At 48.0% G+C, this 23,455-nt stretch overlaps 1 protein-coding gene across 1 annotated transcript; it reads right to left on the reverse strand.

The window, feature by feature from the left end:
- Nucleotides 1-2,685: 2,685 nt before the first annotated feature.
- Nucleotides 2,686-9,266, reverse strand: LOC149748908 (NUT family member 2G-like). Its single transcript, XM_089913005.1, has 6 exons — nt 8,014-9,266; nt 6,928-7,056; nt 5,707-5,879; nt 4,959-5,254; nt 4,454-4,570; nt 2,686-3,933 (listed from the first exon to the last, which is right to left on the reverse strand). Exons 1-6 carry the CDS (start codon nt 8,694-8,696, stop codon nt 3,142-3,144), a joined length of 2,190 nt encoding a protein of 729 aa, XP_089769131.1. The 5' UTR covers nt 8,697-9,266; the 3' UTR covers nt 2,686-3,141.
- Between the last annotated feature and the right edge of the window lie 14,189 nt (nt 9,267-23,455).

Here is a 23,455-nt window from a genome sequence, read left to right on the forward strand (position 1 = left end):
GGCACCTTGCTCTTGGCCTTTCAACCTTCAGGACTCTTAAGAAATTACCGTCTGTTTTTCAAGCCACCAGGTCTATGGCATTTTGTTATAGCCGTCCAAGCTGATGAAGACATAGAGAATATATAAGATGGTCTAATATACATATATCCAGGGTTCTAGAAGTAGAGGCAGGAGAGAATGAGTAGAAGTAACATTTGAAAAAGATAATATTATGTTCTAGATGAGATGAAGAATGTGTTGTCACTTAATGAAGCAAAATAGATCACATGGAGGATAAATTTTTTTAATCTGAAACTAATCACACGTCAAGAATCTGGAGAACACAAAAGACAATCTTAAAAAAAAACAATTAGCAAGGAAACTGATCACCCACCATAAAAGGGTGTACTGATGGCATAATTTGAAGAAACAGTAACAAAAGCCATATTCAATGGAATAAATATTCAAAGTTCTGAAAGGAAAAACTTTTCCTCTGGAACTGATTACCCTGTCACATTATAATTTATAAAAGTTCACCAACAAGGGAACTGATAAATTATTTGTAATGTATGCATACAATGCAAAATTATGAATAATTAAAAAAATTAAAGAACATCTAATATATCCATTTTTCTTAAAGGAAGAATGTTGAAAGAAGAAGGCAAAGGCAATATGTTTTACATGACACCATATATAACCCAAAATATTTTTATTATACGTAATTGTGATTATCTACAGCTGTGCTAAAAGCATAAACATTTTTATAAGATGGATATTTACCAAGTTCTTGGCGGTGACTCTCTTTCTCATTGTTGGTGAGAGTGTAAAATGGGACAACCCTTAGGGAAAACAATATGAGGTTTCCTCAAAAAATTAAAAATAGGGGCTTCCCTGGTGGTGCAGTGGTTGAGGATCTGCCTGCAAAGGCAGGGTACACGGGTTCGAGTCATGGTCTGGGAAGATCCCACATGCCGCGGAGCAACTAGGCCCGTGAGCCACAACTACTGAGCCTGCGCGCCTGGAGCCTGTGCTCCGCAACGAGAGGCCACGGCAGTGAGAGGTCGTGCACCACGATGAAGAGAGTGGCCCCTGCTCGCCGCAACTAGAGTAAGTCCTCGCACAGAAACGAAGACCCAACACAGCCAAAAATAAAAGTATAATAAATTTTTAAAAAATTAAAAATATAACTACCATGTGATCCAGCAGTCCCACTTCTGGGTTTGTATGCAAAAGAATTCAAAGCAGGATCTCAAACAGATATTTGCACACCCACATTCATCGTAACATTATCCAAAATACCCAAGATGTGAAGAAACCCAAATGTCCATCAACAGATGAACGGATAATGGGGTCTATAAATACAATGAAATATTTCCTTCCTTGAAATAAAAGGAAACCATGTCTCATGCTACAACATGGATAAACCTCTAAGACATTATGCTAAGTGAAATAAGCCACTCATAAAAGGACATGTCATAGCCACTCACATGAAGTCTCTAGAGTAGTTAAAATCATAGAAACATATAAAGGTGATTGTCAAGATCTCAGGGAGGAGGAGGGAGAATTAGGGAGTCTCTGCTGTCCCAACCCCCTCCTGGGTCCTGGGGAAGGAATGAGAACTCAGAAGCAGGAGAAGAGGCTTTGGCCAGCAGGGAAGGGGGGGTGAGGCCCAGGGCGGGTTCACAAAGGATCAGAGCATCTGAGTGCGTTAGGAGGAAGGGGCTTCAGAGGTGGGCCAGCACTTGCCATGACGGGGGCTAAGCAGGCTGCAAGCGGGGGCAGTTCGGGGAGACAGCAGGGGTCTGCGCCCTGGCCCTCATTGTTTGCTCGTCTCACCCTTATGAGCGGGTCATTTCCCCTGCTCTGATGATTCGAAGTCTCTGCCGGCACCCACAGGACGGTGACTGAGGCCTCCACACTCCTCAGCATGGATCCCAGCTCCCACCCAGACCTGGGGCCACAGACACCTCTCCCCCAACCCTGCTGCCCCTGTGAGCAAGCTGTTCTTGTGAAACGCGGTCATAGTTTGTCAGGAGGAACCGTTTTATATGGGAATACAAATCGGTGTTGATACCAATACACACACATGTCCAGCCATGGGTGGAAAGGGAAGGGACAGTAGTTCTGGGGTGTCTTTGCACACCCATAGGCCCCTAAGGCCAGTCCCCACAGCCACAGCCAGATGGGTCCTCCTCCTTCAGTTGAACGAGGTGCTGCTGCACAGAAATCCCACAAGTTCCACAAAGGGGCCCAACTGTCATTACCCTTATACACACCTTTCTCGGGTGCCCCATGAATTTCCCCGCACCCATTCCCCTTGTTACATCCTCATTGGGATTAAGAGGCAGCTGCGTCCACCACTCTCCACATTGCAATAATCCCAGTGGGAGTAGAGGATACTCCCGCTACGACGAGGCAGACAGTCCTGTCCCCATGGCCAAGACTTTTCCTCTCTGGTCACTCCCCCCACACAGGAGACCCTGGATGAGCGGAGGGTCATCCGAGCGCCGTCGCCTGGCCACTTCAGGGAAGCAGAGAGAAGCTCCATAATGACAAGGGCTGTGTCCAGGCTCCATCCTAGAAACTGGTGAGTGTCCAGAGGGCTGAAAGGCACAAAAGCAGCTCTGCCTCCCCAGAAGGATCAGGGATGCAGAAGATGGTACAGAGGCCCCAGAAGACCCCTAGCCAAGCAGGCTTTAGAGAAGGGGATGATGAGGGGGTCCCTGGGGAAACTGAGAGCTGTGCGTTCCCAGGGGCAGCCTGAGGGGTCCTTGTCTATGTGGAGGAAAGGTTTGGCCACCTGTAGCTCCAGAGCTCCTGTGACCTCCCTCACCCTTCCTTCCTCTCTGGATCGCTCTCTGTGGAGCAGCGCAACACGAACAAGATGACAGTGGCCTGAGAGCATTTCCCACCAAGACTATCTTTATTCACAATTGATATACATCACTCCAAAGGTCCTGCTCCCACCCACACCTGGCCACACCCACCTCACCCACCTCCCTAACCCCCCACAATCCCGCTCCCCCTCCCCGCCCTGGTGGTCCTGCCCTCCCTCCCTTCTCCCCACATCATCCAGGGTCAGCACTGGGATGAGGAGGAGCCCCTAGGCTCCCCTGGGGGCCGAGCTGGGGCCTCACCCTGGAGGGCCGGCCCAGCTGTTCCCTACTGGCTGCAGTGCTTCTTCCACTTCCTTCTCCTCTCTGTGACACACGGGTCACACTTTCTTTTTCTCGCCTGTGAGGGGCGAGCCGGCCCCAGAGCCAAGCCTGGCCTCCCAGACACCCCGAGGCCAGCCCCGGGGATGGGCAGCTTCTCAGCAGCGGCTGGGCGTCCACACAGAGCCTGCTTCCTTGACTTGGGAGCGGCTGGTGGAGCTGGGCTGAGGCCTCTTCTCTGAGGGGAGGGGGCGTGGGGAGCACTCCGGGCTCCCCAACCTCCAGGGGAGGCCAGGCCTGAGGCATGGGCAGGACTCTGGGACACCCAGCCAGGCAGCAGGCTCTGCAGAGAGCCGAAGAGGAAGGCCAGGCTGGGGAGCTCCTCGTCGTCGTCACTGGACCCGTCCCTGGGCCCTCGGGCCTCCCGAACAGGAGAGGCCTCTCTGAGAACAGACGCATCCCTGGGTTCCCGTAGAGGGGCAGCGCGCCTTTGACCCTGGGGAGGGGAGGGCCGTCCGGCCCGGAATGGAGAGACCTCCTGACGTCCTCGAGAGGGAACAAAGACTTTGGGCCTGCACAGGCCAGTGTCTGTTTGGATGAGCCTATGAGGAGCCTCAGAATCAATCTCTGGTGGGCAGGCTTCATCACTGACCCCTAGATGGGGGTCTTGGTCATGCCTCTGGGCACCTTGGCCGGCGTCGGACTCAGAGGGACTTGAGCGCATTCCGGGTGCACTGTGACTCGGGGCTGCCCGCACACCCTCGTCCTCTTTCAAGGCCAGGAGTCGTTTCTGCACCAGCTGGTAGGAGGGAGGAGGACAGTGTTGGCTCCACACACACGTGTGAGAGGAGGAGCCCTGGGCAGTGGGACAATGGCCCTTTGGGGAAGGAGGGGACGGGGGACCCGAGAACTCGAATCCAAATACAGACACTGTGGCATTCCTGCCATCCTCCTGCACCTTATTCCCAGCTTTGTGCCCTTCCCTCCCCTCCCGGCTCCCCATCCTCTCCTTCCTTTCACCCTGCACTGCACCCACCCCAAAACGGGCCCTTCCCCATGCCAGGCCTCCCAGGCAGGGGAGGGATGGACAGCGCCAGGTGGCCCTCCAGTTCTGGGGCCTTACCTCTCCCCTGTTCACTGGGGTCCCTCCGTGCCCTGGTCTTCCTGGGTGTCCCTTGTCTCCCATGTTCTACCGGGGATCCCTCCCTCCTCTGGCTCCCCTGGGTCATCTGGGTTCCCCTGTCCCCTGGATCACCTGGGGTCCCCCTCCCGTGGGGTCCCCTGGCTCCCTGAGTGTCCCTCTCCCTCCCCTGGCTCACTTCTTCCGGGGTGAGCCCTTCCTCCTGCTCCAGCTCCTCCGCTAGGGCCAAGAGATCCAGCTGTGCATCTGGGGAAAGCAATTCTGCCAGGAATCGAGGGTGAATGACTGCCTCCACCTCGGACAGAAAGAAGAGGCTGTGAGCATCCTTGGCCAGGAGTGGCCTGTGAGACAAGAAGACCCGGAGGGAAAGTGAAAAGCAGAGACCCACCCCACTCTCCTCCACAAGGCGGGGATGCTCAGCACACACACGCACACACACGCACATACACAGTCACACACAAAAGAGCACATATACAGAGGCACATACACAGACACACAGAGGCATACACACAGACAGACACAAACACGTACACACATACATCTGCGTAAACCTCCCCTAACACCAGGCTCAGGAACAAGGAGCTGAGCTTAAGTCCCAACAGCCTGAGCAGAACCCAGATCTTGGGTGCTGAGTGTTCCATGCCCTGGCATCTTGTAGACCCCAGGCTCCAGGCCTAGCCTACCTTGGTGACAAAGTCCTCCTGGGAACACAGCTTGTCAATGTAGCTCAAGAGGCCTGGGTCCGAGTAGATGCCGTCCTCTTCCTGCTTCAGCTCGTTTCCGTCCTCTCCACCTTCTGCATCTGACTCGCCTGTGGCTGAGTGGACGGGCCCCACCAGCGCATCCATGATGTCCATATACTCCCTCACAGCCTCGGGGGGAATCTCCTTGGGTGCCTTGGGCTCCGGAGGCTGCTGGGACCTGTGTGGCTTTGGGCGGGAGGGCTGGGCCCTGGGGCCGGACATCCTGGGAGCACAGGCTGAGGCAGAGCGGGAGGAAGGGAAGGAAGGTGAGGGACTCCCGGTCCACCTCCTGACCACCGAGCACACGTTGGTGAGTGCATTGTTTGGGGAACATTGATGTGGGTGTGGGGGGGTCAGGACCACCTGAAGCCTCATGCACTGTTGGAGAGGGGAGGTAAGGGGGGCATCTAAGAGAGTCACAAGTAAGGAAGTGGGGAACCTCCAATTTTCTAGGGGTCTCGCCATCAAACCCACTTCCTAGGCAGACTTTGTGTGGGGTCCTTTGACAGGGAGGTGTGAGAGGAGTTACAAAACTGACCAAGTCAATACCCCGCAGTGACAAAGGGCAGCTGAGAGCCCACGCCCCCACCCCCTGCCTCAGTGGCTGTTTTGGTTGAAAGACCAAGGCCCCTGTCTTGAAGGAAAAGGATCCACGTGGGGACAGTGGCCAACCCTAGGCCCCTGTTACCTGTGCCTTCAACTCCAGTGGGAACCTGGGTGCCTGGCTGAAGGCCCACTTTCGGGGCTGGGGGCCCCCGAGGATCCAGCTTCGGTGGGGCTGGAGGAGGCAGGTCCTGCGCACACTGCATCCACTGCCACTTCTGAATCTGCATCTCCTCCTCGGCCTCAAATTCCATGAACCTGGGGGGTGACGGAGGCACAGGCCACCCTGAGCAAAAGGCCTGGGTTCTGGAGCCCAACAAAGGCAGCCAAGAATGAGGGATTGGGAGAGGATGTGCCTTGGGGCTGTCAAGGCCCTGTGAGGTGCTGTCCACAGCAGAGAGCTGCTCCTGGAACTGATACAAGATCTGGGACCCTTCCTGCCTCACCAGCACTGGAGGCCATTCAACAGCATCGATCCCAGGTCGCTGAATTGAACCAGGTCAACGGGACACGTGGCTGACCCAGGGGGCACCCTCCTCATGCCCCCCGTCCCCATCCAGAACCACATGAAGGGCTGACAGCCAGAGGCTGGAACAGGCATGTGTTCCCCACAGGGGTCCTTGCCCGAATCCAGGACCCTGGGCTGGGACTGAGAGTCCTGGAACAGAGACCTGGAGATGGGGGGCCAGGAGAGGCTGGACGACGTGGATGCTGAGCTTAGAGTAGAGGCCTTCCTTTCCTCTGAGAGGCGCTCGTTTGTTTGCTTTTCTTTCTTAAACCAAGGGGATTACCATGGAGCAAACAACGGATGGGCCAGAGACCCTCGGGCTGACGACAGCTGGCTTCCCCAGCCTCTTCAGGGATGCCAGGGTACCCACTCAGGCCACTTTTCATGAGGAGAGGGGGTCCCAAATCTATGTCAGTGGCCGCCAGCCACCCACCACTAAGGAAGCAGCAGGCTGGCGGGTGGAGCTCTTTCCCCGGCTCAGCCCATATGGCCGGAGTTGGACCCCAACTGAACTCTCAGCGTCACCCTGCCCCATCCTGAGACCTTCATGTCAAGGCAAGGGTAGGTCAAAATCAGGGGACGGCAGAGCTCCTGGTGGAGGAAGGACAGAAGACCCAAACTGTCAAGGTGAGGGAGGCGTTTCTGGAGGACAGTAGGGCCTCTGGGCTGCGGGGCCCCTGTTCTTGGTGACAGCCCTTCTCCTTTGTCCTCTCTGATGAGCACCCCCACGGCCAGACCCTGCCCTCACCCACTCGCCTCAGCCTCCACGCAGCCCCTGGGCCCAGGACGCTGACTCACTTTTCCGCTATCTTGTAGTAGATCATCCGGTCAACGTTGCTTATGCGCTGCCATTCCTGCACGGCCCTGCACAGTCCCCACTCCAGCGTCATGGTGGGCTTCAGGCGGGCCACGGATCGAAGCACTGGGCTGTAAGACCTTGGCGTTAGTCTCCGTGCCCAGCCCAGCCCCCACCTGCCTGACCCCACCCGCCAATGTGGACCACACATCACTCGACACAGCATGACTGAGCAACAGGAGGGTGGGAGGCAGGTGACTGGGAGGGCAAAGACAAGGCTTCCCGGCCACTGCTGTCACCGCCTCACACTCACTCGAGGATGACCTTCCACTCCCAGGCTACAGCTGGGACACTGTGCCTTGGGGAGCTCTTTTCCTCTTCAAGGCTGCCTTTTCGTAAGAAAAATCACTATCGTCAATGAGGCATGGCATGTGCCAGGCCATCTGCTAACACTTCATAGATTAGCCCAAGGAGTCTTCTACCCGGTCTTCTGAGTGAAGTGTGACTGTCCACTTTTTACGAGGGACCGGAGGTTTAGGATGGAAATGCCTGCCAGGCTCACAGCTCTAGTGGGAGAGAGCCCACGCCCTTAGGAGAGCTCTACCGTCACCCTGTTCCTAGTGGAATTCTCCACGACAACGAAGTCGAGGCGTGCATTAAGCGCTCTCCTGGGCCCCGCGCTCCTCCCCCTCCTCCGAAGTGACCTCCCCCGGCCACGTACACTCAAGTCCCATATGAAAGGAGACGGCACCACAGGAGACTGCGGCATCCACTCCTTGGCTCCTCACCTTACAGCACGACCCTCTCTGACTGCAAGTCTTCAGTCCATATTACCATGAGAATCAAGCAAGAGCAAGTTGGCTAGACTCTCAGGGTGGTGGGGTCAGTTGAGATAAGGCACATTTCAGTCATGATGTCATGGACTGGCAGGCTCACCCATATGACCGACAATGTGCCTTCTCATAGCATGGACATCACCCTCAGACCTTGCTTCCAGTATCCCTAGAAACCTAACCTGCGAGTGCATCCCCAGGTCCTCTTTATCTAAAAGCTCCGATAAGCTCACGACCCCCTGAGCGTTCACTCACATGAGAAAGCAGGAAAGAGCTTCTGCATCAGGACTCTGGGGAAGGTGTCTCCGCGCCAGTGGCTTGAGGCACTGCCAACGTCGGAAGTTACTGTACACGCTCTGGGGATTAGAGCAGTCACCCTGCGAGGCGTAGGGCTGGTTGGTGGCCAGGCTGCCCTCCCTGGAAGTGCCATGTGGCCAAGGCCCAGAGTTCACTGGGCGAATGATAGGGGCCAGCTGGGCAGCTGGTGGTGGGGCTTGAGGAGGAAAGCCTGGGGTCCAGCCTCCCTTGCCAGCCTGAGTAACTCCAACAGCTGGAGCAGTCACAATGGTCTCCATCGCAGGGGATGCTAAGAATACGGGTGCAGGACATGCAGCAGTCCCGCTGAGGGCCCCTGGAGCGCTCCAGGTGAGGGGGCCCTGAGTTATGATAAAGGTCTGAGTCTGGGGCGCCTCCACTGGCCTCCCTTGTGACCTGACTTGGACAGTGAGGTTGCAGGCCCCAGGGGCACCGGGTCCACGGCCACCATTAGCCACCAAAGGTGTCGTGGGGAAAGCTGGCAGCAGGCTGCTGCCAGGAGGGAATGCTGGGGTGATGGGAGGTGGCAGGTGCTGCCCCCAGGGTGGCCGGCGCTGGGGGCCAGGAATGGGTGGAGGATAGAGCACTGCCATGAAATCAGACAAGGAGGCACCAGGGTTCATGATGACATCCGTTCCCAGCACTGAAGATGCTGTTGAGGCAAAGGAAAGGAGTGAATGGGGGAGGAGAATGGGCCAGTGGGACAGAGGCTTTCTGCGGCATCAGAGTGTAATCTCCACAGGTGAGAGACACCTGGACAAGGGAAACTGCAGCGTGCAAATGTCTTCAAGTGCTTTTCATGCCCTGACCTCCAGTTGAGAATTATTCCACTGGTGACCCCGCGCCCATCCACCAAGGCCCCTGACCCCTGCCTGCCGAGAAGAAATTGCCTCAGCAAGCACTCACTTGGAGAGCCTCCCTAAGGCAGCCCCTGGCAGCTAAGCCTCACAGGCTGTCTCCCAAGACCTGGAACTGTGTGCACATCCGCTCTGTGAGAAATGCCCCTCAGCTGGCGTACTAGCAGGTAGGGACCTCCTGCAAGGTAAGTTCTAGGCACCCAAAGGCACTGTGTAAAACATTAGGGCCCCACCTCCTCCTCAGTCCTCCTTTTCCTGACACTCAGTATAAATCCCCTCTTTCTTTCCTAGCCTCGCAAAACAAAACAAAATGCTGGAAAATATCCCTCTAATGGAATCCTGATACAAACCCATAACACCGGCCCAGAATGCACCTGCATCCCAGAACAACCCACAGCAGGTACGTAACATGGGCCAGGTCCTGCCACCCCCTTCCCAGTGCCCAAAGTCACTGTCATCACTCAGGAGTTCTGTTCCTAGGAGGTGGGGGTGGTCTGAGAAGTAGGCACGTGTCCCTTAGATTCTGTCATTTCACAGCCAGTGATGGCTGTGGAGGATTAAACAAGGGCCAGGGAATTGTTATGTTACATTGGTCGTGGGAGTATAGACCGCCTGTGGTCCTTCCCCTTCCAGCTCCCGATAACGGAGAGACAATCTGAGAAGCAAGCATAAGCCAGGTGCCATGGCGATCAAGTTGTCTGAAACACATCCCTGTTCAGGAGAACAAGGTACACACCACGGTGCACCTAATTAACCAGAATAGGTGTCATAGGACGTTTAATAGTAACACAGAAGATCGTCTTCCTGACCCTGGGCTACACTCCTTCCCCCTTTAAAAGAGGAAGCAGCCTTCATAGACATTCCACCCGAAACAACCCCACTCCACATCTGTTCCCTGTCCATGAAGGAGTGACATGAAATATGAACAAACTCTTCCTCTCAAGGCAGCCTGAGTGTCCACCGTGAGATACTGGACAAGATGAAGTAGGTCTGAAGTACTGTGATTCCACAAAAGGAAGAACAATTCAGAGCAACACAGGAACCTGAGCCCTCTCTTGGCTGAAGTTACACGGTTGCCCATCCCCTGTTGAATCCAAGGCAACAGTTACCTGAACTGAGAAGTGAGCTCTGGGCTGGGAGGAGTGGACGAGGTGTGGGCTGCGGCAGTTAGAGTAACCTCCTGCCTCGCTCTCAGAGAGGACACTTCACTACAGGTGTGGCCACACACAGCCGCATTGAATAGTTTTCTCATCAAGACCATCTCTCCCCAGGGCCCCCTGAGATACAGTAGGCTCCTGTTCAAATCCCTTTGAAAGATATAGTGAGGCAAGCTTCAGGTACCTCAGGAACATAGTACAGGTCTAGGCTTTCCTCATGACCCTCCCTGTGTCACCACCAGGACATCACACACATCCTTCCACACACGTTTCAGAGTGGCTTGTCTCCTCTCTAGAAAGAATCAACCTGTCTGCTGCCATCCTTTCTCCATAGCCAGGGCAATTCCTCGTGATCTACCTCCAATGACCCCTCCTCCCCAGCGCAGTCTCAGGTTTCTTCAGGCTCCCCAGTCTCCCCAGGTGAAATGTCCTTGTGTGTCCAGTGCTCTCTTCTCCCTCTACTTCAGTCCAACTATGTGCCCACAGTGAAGTGTCACATGTGAACCCGAAGGACGTGAGAGATGGCAGGGTCTCTGAAAACACACCCCCAGCCTATAGGCTTACCTCCTTCTGAAGCCATCCTGCAGGCTTGGGCACGGACTACTGCTGCCTGGTAGGCTCAATGAGAAAAGTCAAGACCAGGACCCAGAGAGCGACCTGCTTCAGCAGTTGCTCAGGCTCCAAGTAAAGGAGAGCCACGTTTAAATTTAAACAGTAGAATGTGGGCTGAAACGTTCTGCAGTGGGGGAGGGGCAGAGGGTACGTGGGTCCCGGTGACGTGGGGTGGGGGGACATTCCACGAGGGCTCTGGGAGGTACGCAAGAACCGGAAGTTCCTTCCATCCCACACAGTGGCAACACAATTGGCGTGTGCCTCTTTAGGCGGTTTATAAACTTCTTTTGATTCATGGCACCGATGTTGGACATGACGGTCCCTTCCTTTCACGTCTTTATCCATCAACCTAGTTTTGTGTCCCTCAACACACTCTGCTTCCTACCTGGCTCTTGACTTACTTCAACAGAGACTAGACTTTCTGAACAAAATACCCAAGTGTTAGTCTGATAAACATAAATAATGGCCACATGGAACTGAGTATTTGAAATTAGGATTGTCTCAGCAGATGCAGTGTCTTTGACTGCTGTATGTACATCACTCCTAAGGAAGTGGTCCTTGTGCTCCAACCAACATCCAGCAGGATCAGCCTTACTAATGATCCTTTGTGCTGGAAAGCCCCCGGCCATCAAAAAACTGTCATGCAGTCCCCATGTCCAAGACCAGAATTCACTAAATGTCTTTCTCATAGTATTCCATGGTTGTTAAAGATTTAGTTTTTTACCTTTTAAATGATTTTAGTATACTATTTTAAGCGAGTAACACCTTCTCATGGTTCAAAATTAAATTGTGCAAAATGGAATATGCAGTGGCGAGTCCTCCTCCCACCCCTTTCCCCCGTCAACCCAATCCTCTTTCCCGGAGGATACCAGTGTTATCTCTTTCATTCAATCTTCCCAGCGATACATCATGCAACTAAAAACGAAGGCAATCTATTTTTATAGAAGAGCGGAATTCTGCAAGATATTATAAAAAAGGAGGGAGGGAAAGTAAAATTGTTCCCATACTACCTGCTTTGTTGAAATTGACCCAGATGGTCAACTCTTTTTCAAAATTATTAAAAGAAAACCGAAAACCGTACAAAGGACACACCTGTGAATCAACATTTATTGAACAACCTCCATGTATTAAATACACTGAGAAAAAATATTCTAGTAGAGTAAATGCGTTGGAGAAACTCTAGGAACGGAGTCAGGAGACAGTATCTTAAGAGTGTTTCCCAGGTCTGAAATTCTTTGCTAGAATTGTTCTTTAACAGAAACTTCAGGCTTGCTAGGAAAAACACCTACTGTTCTTTGAAAGGCATAAACAAGAACCAAGGAACTGCAGTCCAAAGGGCATGAAAGCACTTGCCCCAATTTGAGGCTACTGTGCTTACAGCGGAGCTCTCCAGAACTCTTTGTAGCTAAGTGCATGGGTTTCACGTGTGCAATATAAAAATCACGAGTGCACATCTCACAAGAGCTGGTTTGAAGAAGAGACCGTCACGAAAGTTCCCGGCGAGGAGCGTCGCCAGTTAAGTTCCGCAGTGTGCCCGACCCTCCATTTCTCTCCTCTCCTGCAGAGACCTCCTGGAGCAGATGCCCGAGCGCCCCGCGCCTGCATCCTGGGCACGCCCACTGGGCGCGGGGCTCTCGGGCACGCGGACTGCCGTCCTCCAGCGGCTCCCAGCGTCTGTTGGGGCAGTTTGCTCCGGAAGACAGGAGCGCATGCGCGAGCGCGGACGGTGGGGCCCCAACGGCCGTCCGGCGCGGGAGCGGCCTGTCATGGCGGCCTCTCGAGTCAATTATAGGAATCCTGAGGTAAGGGGTACGGGGACTTTTCAGCCCTCAGGTGTCACCGCTCTGCGCTGTTGTTCACCCTGTGGGTTATTTGTGCCCTTGTCGGTGTAAGGAGACTCCCCACAATGTGGATTCACGCCCCCATAGAGCTCGATTCCCTTGAGGTGTTTACCCCAGGGTTATTGGCACCAGTGGGGAGCCGGCTGCATGAAGGGTTCAGTGGCTGCGGGGCCTACAGTGCGGGGTAAATAGTGTGTGCGAGCTATTAAACAGGTGCCGTTCTAGTCTGCGCGTTGTGAAGAGTACACAAGCTAGAGGGAAGTTCTTGCGAGTTGAAAACCCTCATCTGATTCCAAAGGTGTAGCTCAGGTGATTGGAAAATGAGTGAAGATCGAAGGAACACACTCATAGTTTCACTAGTGCCTTCCTTCTTATCATAAAAACGTCAATCAACACTTATGTTCAAACTGCATTCTTTTGTCAGTGATGGGAGCAGCTTTGCTGAATGTGGTCCTAAACACGTATTTGTAGTCTGATGTCAAATCATGATTGATTTGCAAGCATAGATGGGGTCTGTACATATTTAATTGGTTGGTGGGAATCTGATATGTAGTCAAATGTGCGGGTTGGTTTTGTCTGTGCATATTTGACTTTGAAGGGAGGTCATGCCTGTGTTTTTGTGAGAGTGTGTAAGAGTGAGTGCTGTATTTGGAGGGTGTTGAGATGTGACGCAGGCATATTCAAGGAGTTGGTGGTTAGGTGTTTGTAATTTGGTGTTTGGGGAATATGTTTACATGTGTTCTTTTCTCCTATGAATTTGGGGATTTGTGTGTGTCTAATGGTGGATTTGGAAGGATTATCTGCATATGCATAAGGGCAATGTCAGGAAAAGTAGTGGTGTATATTACTTTGGGTGTCCAGTCTGTTTGTTTTGTATATTTGGGGAATGTAGGCTGATCATTTGTGTATTCAGGCCATGTTGTATGGTTACGGGGTGTTTGTGTGTGTGCATTTTCAGGAGCTGTCTATGTATATTTGGATGTGTAGAGGGCAAGTCTGTGACTATTTTATGGGACTGGTGGATGTTGTATATGTAGGTATGTTGTGTTTGTATGATTCTGTATTCTGCAAGATGGCAGAGTTAATTCTGTGTGAGAGGTTGGGAATGTGGGGTTATGTATACGCCAGTAGTGTGGTACTGTACGTGTATTTGGAAGAAAGGGCGTATAGGGTGATATTATTGCATACTTGTAGTGTACTGGGTAATTGTGGTTCTATTTGGGACTTGTGGAGAGTTGTGTGTTAAATGAGTTTGTGTGTGTATTCAAGGGGCATGGCCACTTGGAGGAGTATTTGCTGAGGCTGTGCATTTGTAATTTTCAGTAGGAGCCTCTTAGGCTTATGTATTTTGGGAAGTGAGTATATGTGTATCTGATAGAGAGGTGGGGTTCTATGTTTCTACAGGGAAGATGGACAATTGCATTTATATGTATTAAAATATGTGATACCGGTATTTGTTAGTACTTGTATATGTGTGAGCTGGCTCCTGATAGCTAGGGATAAGTTGATATATGGAAGTTGTTTCATAAATGGTTTGCTGGGGATATTTCCATGTTTCTTACTTGTGTATTCTAATCCGTGTGTGTGTCCGTCATCAGGTGCATGCATTATCAAAGCTTGTTCATAAGGTATGGAGTTGTTAGGAGTATTCAAAGTGTATTTCTTTGGAGAATGCTAGGGTGTTTATACATGTGTTTGGTAGGAGTAAGAGGTGGTCTGTCTATATATTCAGGGTGAGGGTAGAAATATATATATGCACACACACACACATATACAGTTTATATGTTGGGGTAGTGGTGGGGAGCTTGTATTCTGGAGAGGTAGCATAATGTATAGTGTTTGGGAGGGGATCCATATGTTCAGGGGTTAGGAATATTTGCATGTGTGTGTCCATAGGTGTGTGAGAATTGTGTATGTGTATTAGTAAGACTGCAGAAGTTGTCGGTTTTTTTCTGTTTTGAGTGTGTCTGAGCATTTGGGGTGTATACTCATGAGGAGTTTGTGGGTGTGTGTATTTGTGATTTGTGAGTATATCCGGAGGCTTAGAGTCCTCTATGTGTCTATTTTGAAATGTAATGCCTGAAGAATTTAGTGGTGTTGCTTGTATGTGTGTTGTCAGTATTAGTGAGGTGGACTTATATGTACAGTTGATCCTTGAACAACACGGGTTTGAACCACACGGGTCTACTTATAGTGGATTTCTTTTTCAGTAAATACTACAGGACTACTGCAGGATCCATGGACACAGAGCCACTGCATGGAGGGTTGGCCCTAACCCCCACGTTGTTCAAGGGTCAGCTGTATTTGCTAAGTATAGGTTATTTGTGTCTGTGTGTGTTTTTGAGTTCCTGGGGCTTTTGGGGTATGTATTCTGCGGGATGTGAGAGTTTAGTTTGTGTGTTTGGAAACCAGTAGACTGTGTAGGTTACGTGTGTGTGCAGGAATCCTGGAGTATATGTATTCTAGGACTGTGGGATTGCATATGGGTCTTTTTTGGGATTGCACATGAGGCGGTTGTGTACTTGGTGAGCCTGTGTGTTTAGGTACTCAGTGTGTACATCTGGATGGCATATCGGTTGCACATGTTTGTTTTCAGGCCCATGTTGTGTGTGTATATATAGTTGTGAGAGTGGAATGTGAATATTCAGGGTGAGTAAGGTTTCGCCTGTAAAAATTTAGGTAGTAAGAGGTGGTCTGTTTGTGTATTTATTCAGGGTGAGGGTAGAAATGTATGTGTGTGTTCAGGATATATATATACGTGTGTGTGTGTGTGTGTGTGTGTGTGTGCGTACAAACACATATGTATATTTGGTATCCTTTTGGTTATATATCTGTGGTGGGAGTTGAGGGTTCTACTTGGGGTGTAAGTGGATTCTGTGCACATATTCATAGGAAAAGGTATGGCATATGCTGGAACTGGTTCATACTAGCTTGGGATAGTCAGTTGTGCATATCTCTTCCCAGCTCTGTGTTTAGTGATGTCAGGTGAGTAGCTTTAAATTGGTCATGCTGGGAATATTTATACCATGTAGATACCGTAAGTGAAGTCTTTCCCACCTTTCTTGGAGAGCTTTTTATCAAGCACTTACCAGCGTACCACTGATGTGAATGTTTGGATGTATGTATGTATGAAGCAAGAATATTTGGGCATCGGTGGTTACGTATGGGACACTCATGTGAATTGTGAGTGAGGCATCTGGGGCTATGGGCCCTTGTATATGTGCATTGACCCTGGTAATTGTGAATCATTGCATTGCTCCTATCCTGTTCTTTAGGGCCAGAGAATCCCCATAAATGTTGTTGATTCCCAGTAGAAATCATGCAGATGGATACAGAGGTGTCTGTACCTTAGGCAGGTGGACACTACTTCAGCATTTGTGTGGTCCTAGCATCTGGGTCCCTAGAAGGGTGGGCCTGGTGGGCAGATGGGCATGCAGAGCAAAACCTTCACAGGTGTGTTGTTGGCGTGACAGGCAGCAGTCAGAAAGTCATGGGGCTTCCTGGATAGGAGGTCAGATGACCAAGGACTCTCCCAGGAAAACCCCCTGAGAATCTGTTGGACAGCTACAGGCGTTACTGGCTCTTCTGTGGCACAGCTGGCATGCAAGGACACCCTCCACGTGGGGTCCAGAGCCATGTGTCCCTGAGCCCAACTGCCCCAGGGTGGTGGGAACTGTTGTGTATCAGGCTGGTCAACTGTATCACTAGGTCTCATCCAACCTGTCTCCATGGAAACCTAAGTCCTCAGGGATAGGCAGGACCTCTAGGGATCACTGAGCTGACAAGGACAGAGGTGGGGAGGCTTTGTCACTGAGGGAGAGTCGGGGACTGAGACCTGGAGAGCCTTGGGAGTCCCACTCTGAGGAGATATGGCTCTGATGTTCCCAAACCCTTTAGACATGTTCTCTGTTCTTTTCTGAAGGCTCAAGATGCTTCGAGCAGTGGGAAGCTTATCTCAGTTTCATGTTTCTCTGATAGGATGAACTGACCCTTTTATTCACTATTCCAGGTCGAGCTGCAAACCCATCAGAGGGAACCATGTGATCATTGTAGCCACCAGCTGACCCTACAGCCACCTTGTGCCTCCCTTGGACCCACTCAAGAATTTCGGAGCCTTCTGGTGAGTCTTGTGGCCTTTTCTCCCTCATTGTGAATCCTCCTGCCAATAAAACATGCTGTGAATGTTAACAAAAGGAAGCCTCAACTAGAATTGGAGTCTGGAAGCCCCCCCCGTAGAGGGAGCTCTCATGCCGTGTCACTCATCATCAATTACCGCAACAGGAAGAGGTCATTTACTGACCCCAAAGAGGAAGTGCAACCACCTTACTACCCCAGCTGGAGGAGGGAAGACTTCCTTCCTGGCCAGCAACAAGAAATAGAAAATAGAAATAGCTAATAGAAAATTCCGCAGTTTAGCCAATGAGACGCCATTGTCACCTGAAGTTTTCCTTTCCTCCAGTGAACTTTCATTGTTTCCCTTGATGATGACTTTCTTTCCTTGTCCCACCCTCCTTACTATAAAAGCCTTCTGGGACTTCCCTGGTGGTCCAGCAGCCAAGACTCCGCGCTTCCAATGCACGGGGCATGGGTTCGATCCCTGGTCGGGGAACTAAGATTTCCACATACCGTGTGGCATGGCCAAAAAAAAAAAGCCTTCCATGTTGTGTAACCCGTTGGAGTATCTCCCTTTCTATCAGATGAGATGCTGCCTGATTCATGAATCGTTTAATAAAGCCAATTTATTCAAAATTCAAAGTAAATCTTCAAATTTACTCAGTTAAATTTTGGTTTTTAATACATTGGTGGCATGCAGAGGTGGCCACTAACAGTTTAATATGTATCCCTCCAGAAATGTTCTGTATAACAATATGTATGTGCACTTTTCTAAAATCCACTCTTATGATTGGTACTGCTAACAGGATGATTTTATGATTAAATGCTTATCTTTTTAAAAAGAAAAAGATAAATATATTGGTGGCAGTGATGGGATCTGAAGCAAATTTCTGATAACATTTGGGACAAGGAGGAACAGGTGTGGTGCCCACAACTCCTTTGAGTTCCCTGTCTTTCTTGCCATTCCTGAAGGTTGTTGGTAAGCTCCTCTTGGTTTGAGCTCCATTCTCTTTGCGTTTGTGCTCCCAATCTAACTGGCTTTCCTTTACAGGGCAGGACAGTTTGGGCTGGTAGAGGATTCTCCCTGAGGCCAAAGCCCTAGCCTTTCATATGGATATTCCCAGGACACAGTAACATCTCTTGGTTATTGCCAGTATATTTTTGAGCGGTAAACCCTAGCCCCTAATTTTGTTCCCTGGATTCCACATTGGGCACTGCTGACAGTGTAGTCTGCACTTGCCCATCTGTTTGCAATCAGCCCCCAGTTTCCATGCTTGGAACTGTTCGTGGCAGCTATAGTTCTCCAATTTGTTTGGAATCAGTTTGCAGTCCCCATTCCTTGGGGTTTGCTGGTTGGATCTTTTTCCTCAGTCCAAGGATCCCTCGTAATTGGTGGTGGTGCATACCAGGCCTTCTTTTGTCCGGGACATAGTAACATCTCTTTGTTACTGCTGATATATTAAGGTGCAGTTTTTTAGTGTGTTCTTTTTTTTTTTTAACATCTTTGCTGGGGTATAATTGCTTTACAATGGTGTGTTAGTTTCTGCTTTATAACAAAGTGAATCAGTTATACATATATATATGTTCCCATATTTCTTCCCTCTTGCGTCTCCCTCCCTCCCACCCTCCCTATCCCATCCCTCCAGGTGGTCACAAAGCACTGACCTGATATCCCTGTGCTATGCAGCTGCTTCCCACTAGCTATCTACCTTAGGTTTTGTAGTGTATATATGTCCATGCCTCTCTCTCCCTTTGTCACAGCTCACCCTTCCCCCTCCCCATATCCTGAAGTCTGTTCTCCAGTATGTCTGTGTCTTTATTCCTGTCTTACCCCTAGGTTCTTCATGACATTTTTTTCCCTTAATTTCCATATATATGTGTTAGCATACGGTATTTGTCTTCTCTTTCTGACTTACTTCACTCCGTATGACAGACTCTAGGTCTATCCACCCCATTACAATTAGCTCAATTTCATTTCTTTTTATGGCTGAGTAATATTCCATTGTATATATGTGCCACATCTTCTTTATCCATTCATCCGATGATGGGCACTTAGGTTGTTTCCATCTCCGGGCTATTGTAAATACAGCTGCAATGAATATTTTGGTACATGACTCTTTTTGAATTATGGTTTTCTCAGGGTATATGCCCAGTAGTGGCATTGCTGGGTCTTATGGTAGTTCTAATTGTAGTTTTTTAAGGAACTTCCATACTGTTCTCCATAGTGGCTGTACCAATTCACATTCCCACCAGCAGTGCAAGAGTGTTCCCTTTTCTCCACACCCTCTCCAGCATTTATTGTTTCTAGATTTTTTGATGATGGCCATTCTGACTGGTGTAAGGTGATATCTTATTGTAGTTTTGATTTGCATTTCTCTAATGATTAACGATATTGAGCATTCTTTCAAGAGTTTGTTGGCAGTCTGTATATCTTCTTTGGAGAAATGTCTGTTTAGGTCTTCTGCCCAGTTTTGGATTGGGTTGTTTGTTTTAGTGTTATTGAGCTGTATGAGCTGCTTGTAAAGTTTGGAAATTAATCCTTTGTCAGTTGCTTCATTTGCAAATATTTTCTCCCATTCTGAGGGTGGTCTTTTGGTCTTGTTTATGCTTTCCTTTGCTGTGCAAAAGCTTTGAAGTTTCATTAGGTCCCATTTGTTTATTTTTGTATTTATTTCCATTTCTCTAGGAGGTGGGTCAAAAAGGATCTTGGTGTGATTTATGTTATAGAGTGTTCTGCCTATGATTTCCTCTAAGAGTTTGATAGTTTCTGGCCTTACGTTTAGGTCTTTAATCCATTTTGAGCTTATTTTTGTGTATGGTGTTAGGGAGTGATCTAATCTCATACTTTTACATGTACCTGTCCAGTTTTCCCAGCACCACTTATGGAAGAGCCTGTCCTTTCTCCACTGTACATTCCTGCCTACTTTATCAAAGATAAGGTGACCATATGTGCGTGGGTTTATCTCTGGGGTTTCTATCCTGTTCCATTGATGTATCTTTCTGTTTTTGTGCCAGTACCATACTGTCTTGATTACTGTAGCTTTGTAGTATAGTTTGAATTCAGGGAGCCTGATTCCTTCAGCTCTGTTTTTCGTTCTCAAGATTGCTTTGGCTATTCGGGGTCTTTTGTGTTTCCATACAAATTGTGAAGCTTTTTGTTCTAGTTCTGTGAAAAATGCCAGTGGTAGTTTGATAGGGATTGCATTGAATCTGTAGATTGCTTTGGGTAGTAGAGTCATTTTCACAATGTTGATTCTTCCAATCCAAGAACATGGTATATCTCTCCATCTATTGGTATCATCTTTAATTTCTTTCATCAGTGCCTTATAATTTTCTTCATACATGTCTTTTGTCTCCTTAGGTAGGTTTATTCCTAGATATTTTATTCTTTTTGTTGCAGTGGTAAATGGGAGTGTTTTCTTGATTTCACTTTCAGATTTTCATCATTAGTGTATAGGAATGCCAGAGATTTATGTGCATTAATTTTGTATCCTGCAGCTTTACCAAATTCATTGATTAGCTCTAGTAGTTTTCTGGTAGCATCTTTAGGATTCTCTATGTATAGTATCATGTCATCTGCAAACAGTGAGAGCTTTACTTCTTCTTTTCCGATTTGGATTCTTTTCTTTTCCTTTTCTTCTCTGATTGCTCTGGCTAAAACTTCCAAAACTATATTGAATAAGAGTGGTGAGAGTGGGCAACCTTGTCTTGTTCCTGATCTTAGTGGAAATGCTTTCAGTTTTTCACCATTGAGGAGGATGTTGGCTGTGGGTTTGTCATATATGGCCTTTATTATGTTGAGGAAAGTTCCCTCTATGCCTACTTTCTGCAGGGTTTTTATCCTAAATGGGTGTTGAAGTTTGTCAAAAGCTTTCTCTGCATCTATTGAGATGATCATAAGGTTTTTCTCCTTCAATTTGTTAATATGGTTTATCACATTGATTGATTTGCATATATTGAAGAATCCTTGCATTCCTGGAATGAACCCCACTTGATCATGGTGTATGATCCTTTTAATGTGCTGTTGGATTCTGTTTCTAGTATTTTGTTGAGGATTTTTGCATCTATGTTCATCAGTGATATTGGCCTGTAGTTTTCTTTCTTTGTGACATCCTTGTCTGGTTTTGGTATCAAGGTGATGGTGGCCTTGTAGAATAAATTTGGGAGTGTTCCTCTGGTATATTTTGGAAGAGTTTGAGAAAGATAGGTGTTAGCTCTTCTCTAAATGTTTGATAGAATTCGCCTGTGAAGCCATCTGGTCCTGGGCTTTTGTTTGTTGAAAGATTTTTAATCACAGTTTCAATTTCAGTGCTTGTGATTGGTCTGTTCATATTTTCTATTTCTTCCTGATTCAGTCTTGTGAGGTTGTGCATTTCTAAGAATTTGTCCATTTCTTCCAGGTTGTCCATTTTATTGGCATAGAGTTGCTTGTAGTAATCTCTCATGATCTTTTGTATTTCTGCAGTGTCAGTTGTTACTTCTCCTTTTTCATTTCTAATTCTGTTGATTTGATTCTTCCTTTTTTTCTTGAGTAGTCTGGCTAATGGTTTATCTATTTTGTTTATCTTCTCAAAGAACCAGCTTTTAGTTTTATTGATCTTTGCTATCCTTTCCTTCATTTCTTTTCCATTTATTTCTGATCTGATTTTTATGATATCTTTCCTTCTGCTAACATTGGGGTTTTTTTGTTCTTCTTTCTCTAATTGCTTTAGGTGCAAGGTTAGGTTGTTTATTCGAGATGTTTCCTGTTTCTTAAGGTGGGCTTGTATTGCTATAAACTTCCCTCTTAGAACTGCTTTTGCTGCAACCCATAGGTTTTGGGTCGTCGTGTCCCCATTGTCATTTGTTTCTAGGTATTTTTTTATTTCCTCTTTGATTTCTTCAGTGATCACTTTGTTATTAAGTAGTGTATTGTTTAGCCTCCATTTATTTGTATTTTTTACAGATCTTTTCCTGGAATTGATATCTAGTCTCATGGCGTTGTGGTCGGAAAAGATACTTGATACAATTTCAATTTTCTTAAATTTACCAAGGCTTGACTTGTGACCCAAGATATGATCTATCCTGGAGAATGTTCCTTGAGCACTTGAGAAAAATGTATATTCTGTTGTTTTCGGATGGAGTGTCCTATGAATATCAATGAAGTCCATCTTGTTTAATGTATCATTTAAAGCTTGTGTTTCCTTATTTATTTTCATTTTGGATGATCTGTCCATTGGTGAAAGTGGGGTGTTAAAATCCACTACTATGAATGTGTTACTGTCGATTTCCCCTTTTATGGCTGTTAGTATTTGCCTTATGTATTGAGGTGCTCCTATGTTGGGTGCATAAATATTTACAATTGTTCTATCTTCTTCTTGGATCGATCCCTTGTTCATTATGTAGTGTCCTCCTTTGTCTCTTCTAATAGTCTTTATTTTAAAGTCTATTTTGTCTGATACGAGAATTGCTACTCCAGCTTTCTTTTGGTTTCCATTTGCATGGAATATCTTTTTCCATCCCTTTACTTTCAGTCTGTATGTGTCTCTAGGTCTGAAGTGGGTCTCTTGTAGACAGCATATATATGGGTCTTGTTTTTGTATCCATTCAGCCAATCTGTGTCTTTTGGTGGGAGCATTTAGTCCATTTACATTTAAGGTAATTATCGATATGTATGTTCCTATTCCCATTTTCTAAATTGTTTTGGGTTCGTTATTGTGGTCTTTTCCTTCTCTTGTGTTTCTTGCCTAGAGAAGTTCCTTTAGCATTTGTTGTAAAGCTGGTTTGGTGGTGCTGAACTGTCTCAGCTTTTGCTTGTCTGTAAAGGTTTTAATTTCTCCATCAAATCTGAATGAGATCCTTGCTGGGTAGAGTAATCTTGGTTGCAGGTTTTTCTCCTTCATCACTTTCAGTATGTCCTGCTACTCTCTTCTGGCTTGTAGAGTTTCTGCTGAAAGATCAGCTGTTAACCTTATGGGGATTCCCTTGCCTGTTATTTGTTGTTTTTCCCTTGCTGCTTTTAATATGTTTTCTTTGTATTTAATTTTTGACAGTTTGATTAATATGTGTCTTGGTGTATTTCTCCTTGGATTTATCCTGTATGGGACTCTCTGTGCTTCCTGCACTTCACTAACTATTTCCTTTCCCATATTTGGGACGTTTTCAACTATAATCTCTTCAAATATTTTCTCAGTCCCTTTCTTTTTCTCTTCTTCTTCTGGAACCCCTATAATTCAAATGTTGGTGCGTTTAATGTTGTCCCAGAGGTCTCTGAGACTGTCCTCAGTTCTTTTCATTCTTTTTTCTTTATTGTGCTCTGCAGTAGTTATTTCCACTGTTTTAACTTCCAGGTCACTTATCCGTTCTTCTGCCTCAGTTATTCTGCTATTGATCCCATCTAGAGTATCTTTCATTTCATTTATTGTGTTGTTCATCATTGTTTGTTTCATCTTTAGTTCTTCTAGGTCCTTGTTAAATGTTTCTTGCATTTTCTCTATTCTATTTCCAAGATTTTGGATCATCTTTACTCTCATTATTCTGAATTCTTTTTCGGGTAGACTGCCGATTTCCTCTTCATTTGTTAGGTCTGGTGCGTTTTTATATTGCTCCTTCATCTGCTGTGTGTTTTTCTGTCTTCTCATTTTGCTTATCTTACTGTGTTTGGGGTCTCCTTTTTGCAGGCTGCAGTTCGTAGTTCCCGTTGTTTTTGATGTCTGTCCCCAGTGGCTAAGGTTGGTTCAGTGGGTTGTGTAGGCTTCCTGGTGGAGGGGACTAGTGCCTGTGTTCTGGTGGATGAGGCTGGATCTTGTCTTTCTGGTGGGCA

The sequence above is a fragment of the Delphinapterus leucas genome, chromosome 6, assembly GCF_059928025.1.
Source record: "Delphinapterus leucas isolate spDelLeu-1000000601 "Yukka" chromosome 6, BTC_Dleu_Yukka2, whole genome shotgun sequence".
NCBI classification, from domain to species: domain Eukaryota; kingdom Metazoa; phylum Chordata; class Mammalia; order Artiodactyla; family Monodontidae; genus Delphinapterus; species Delphinapterus leucas.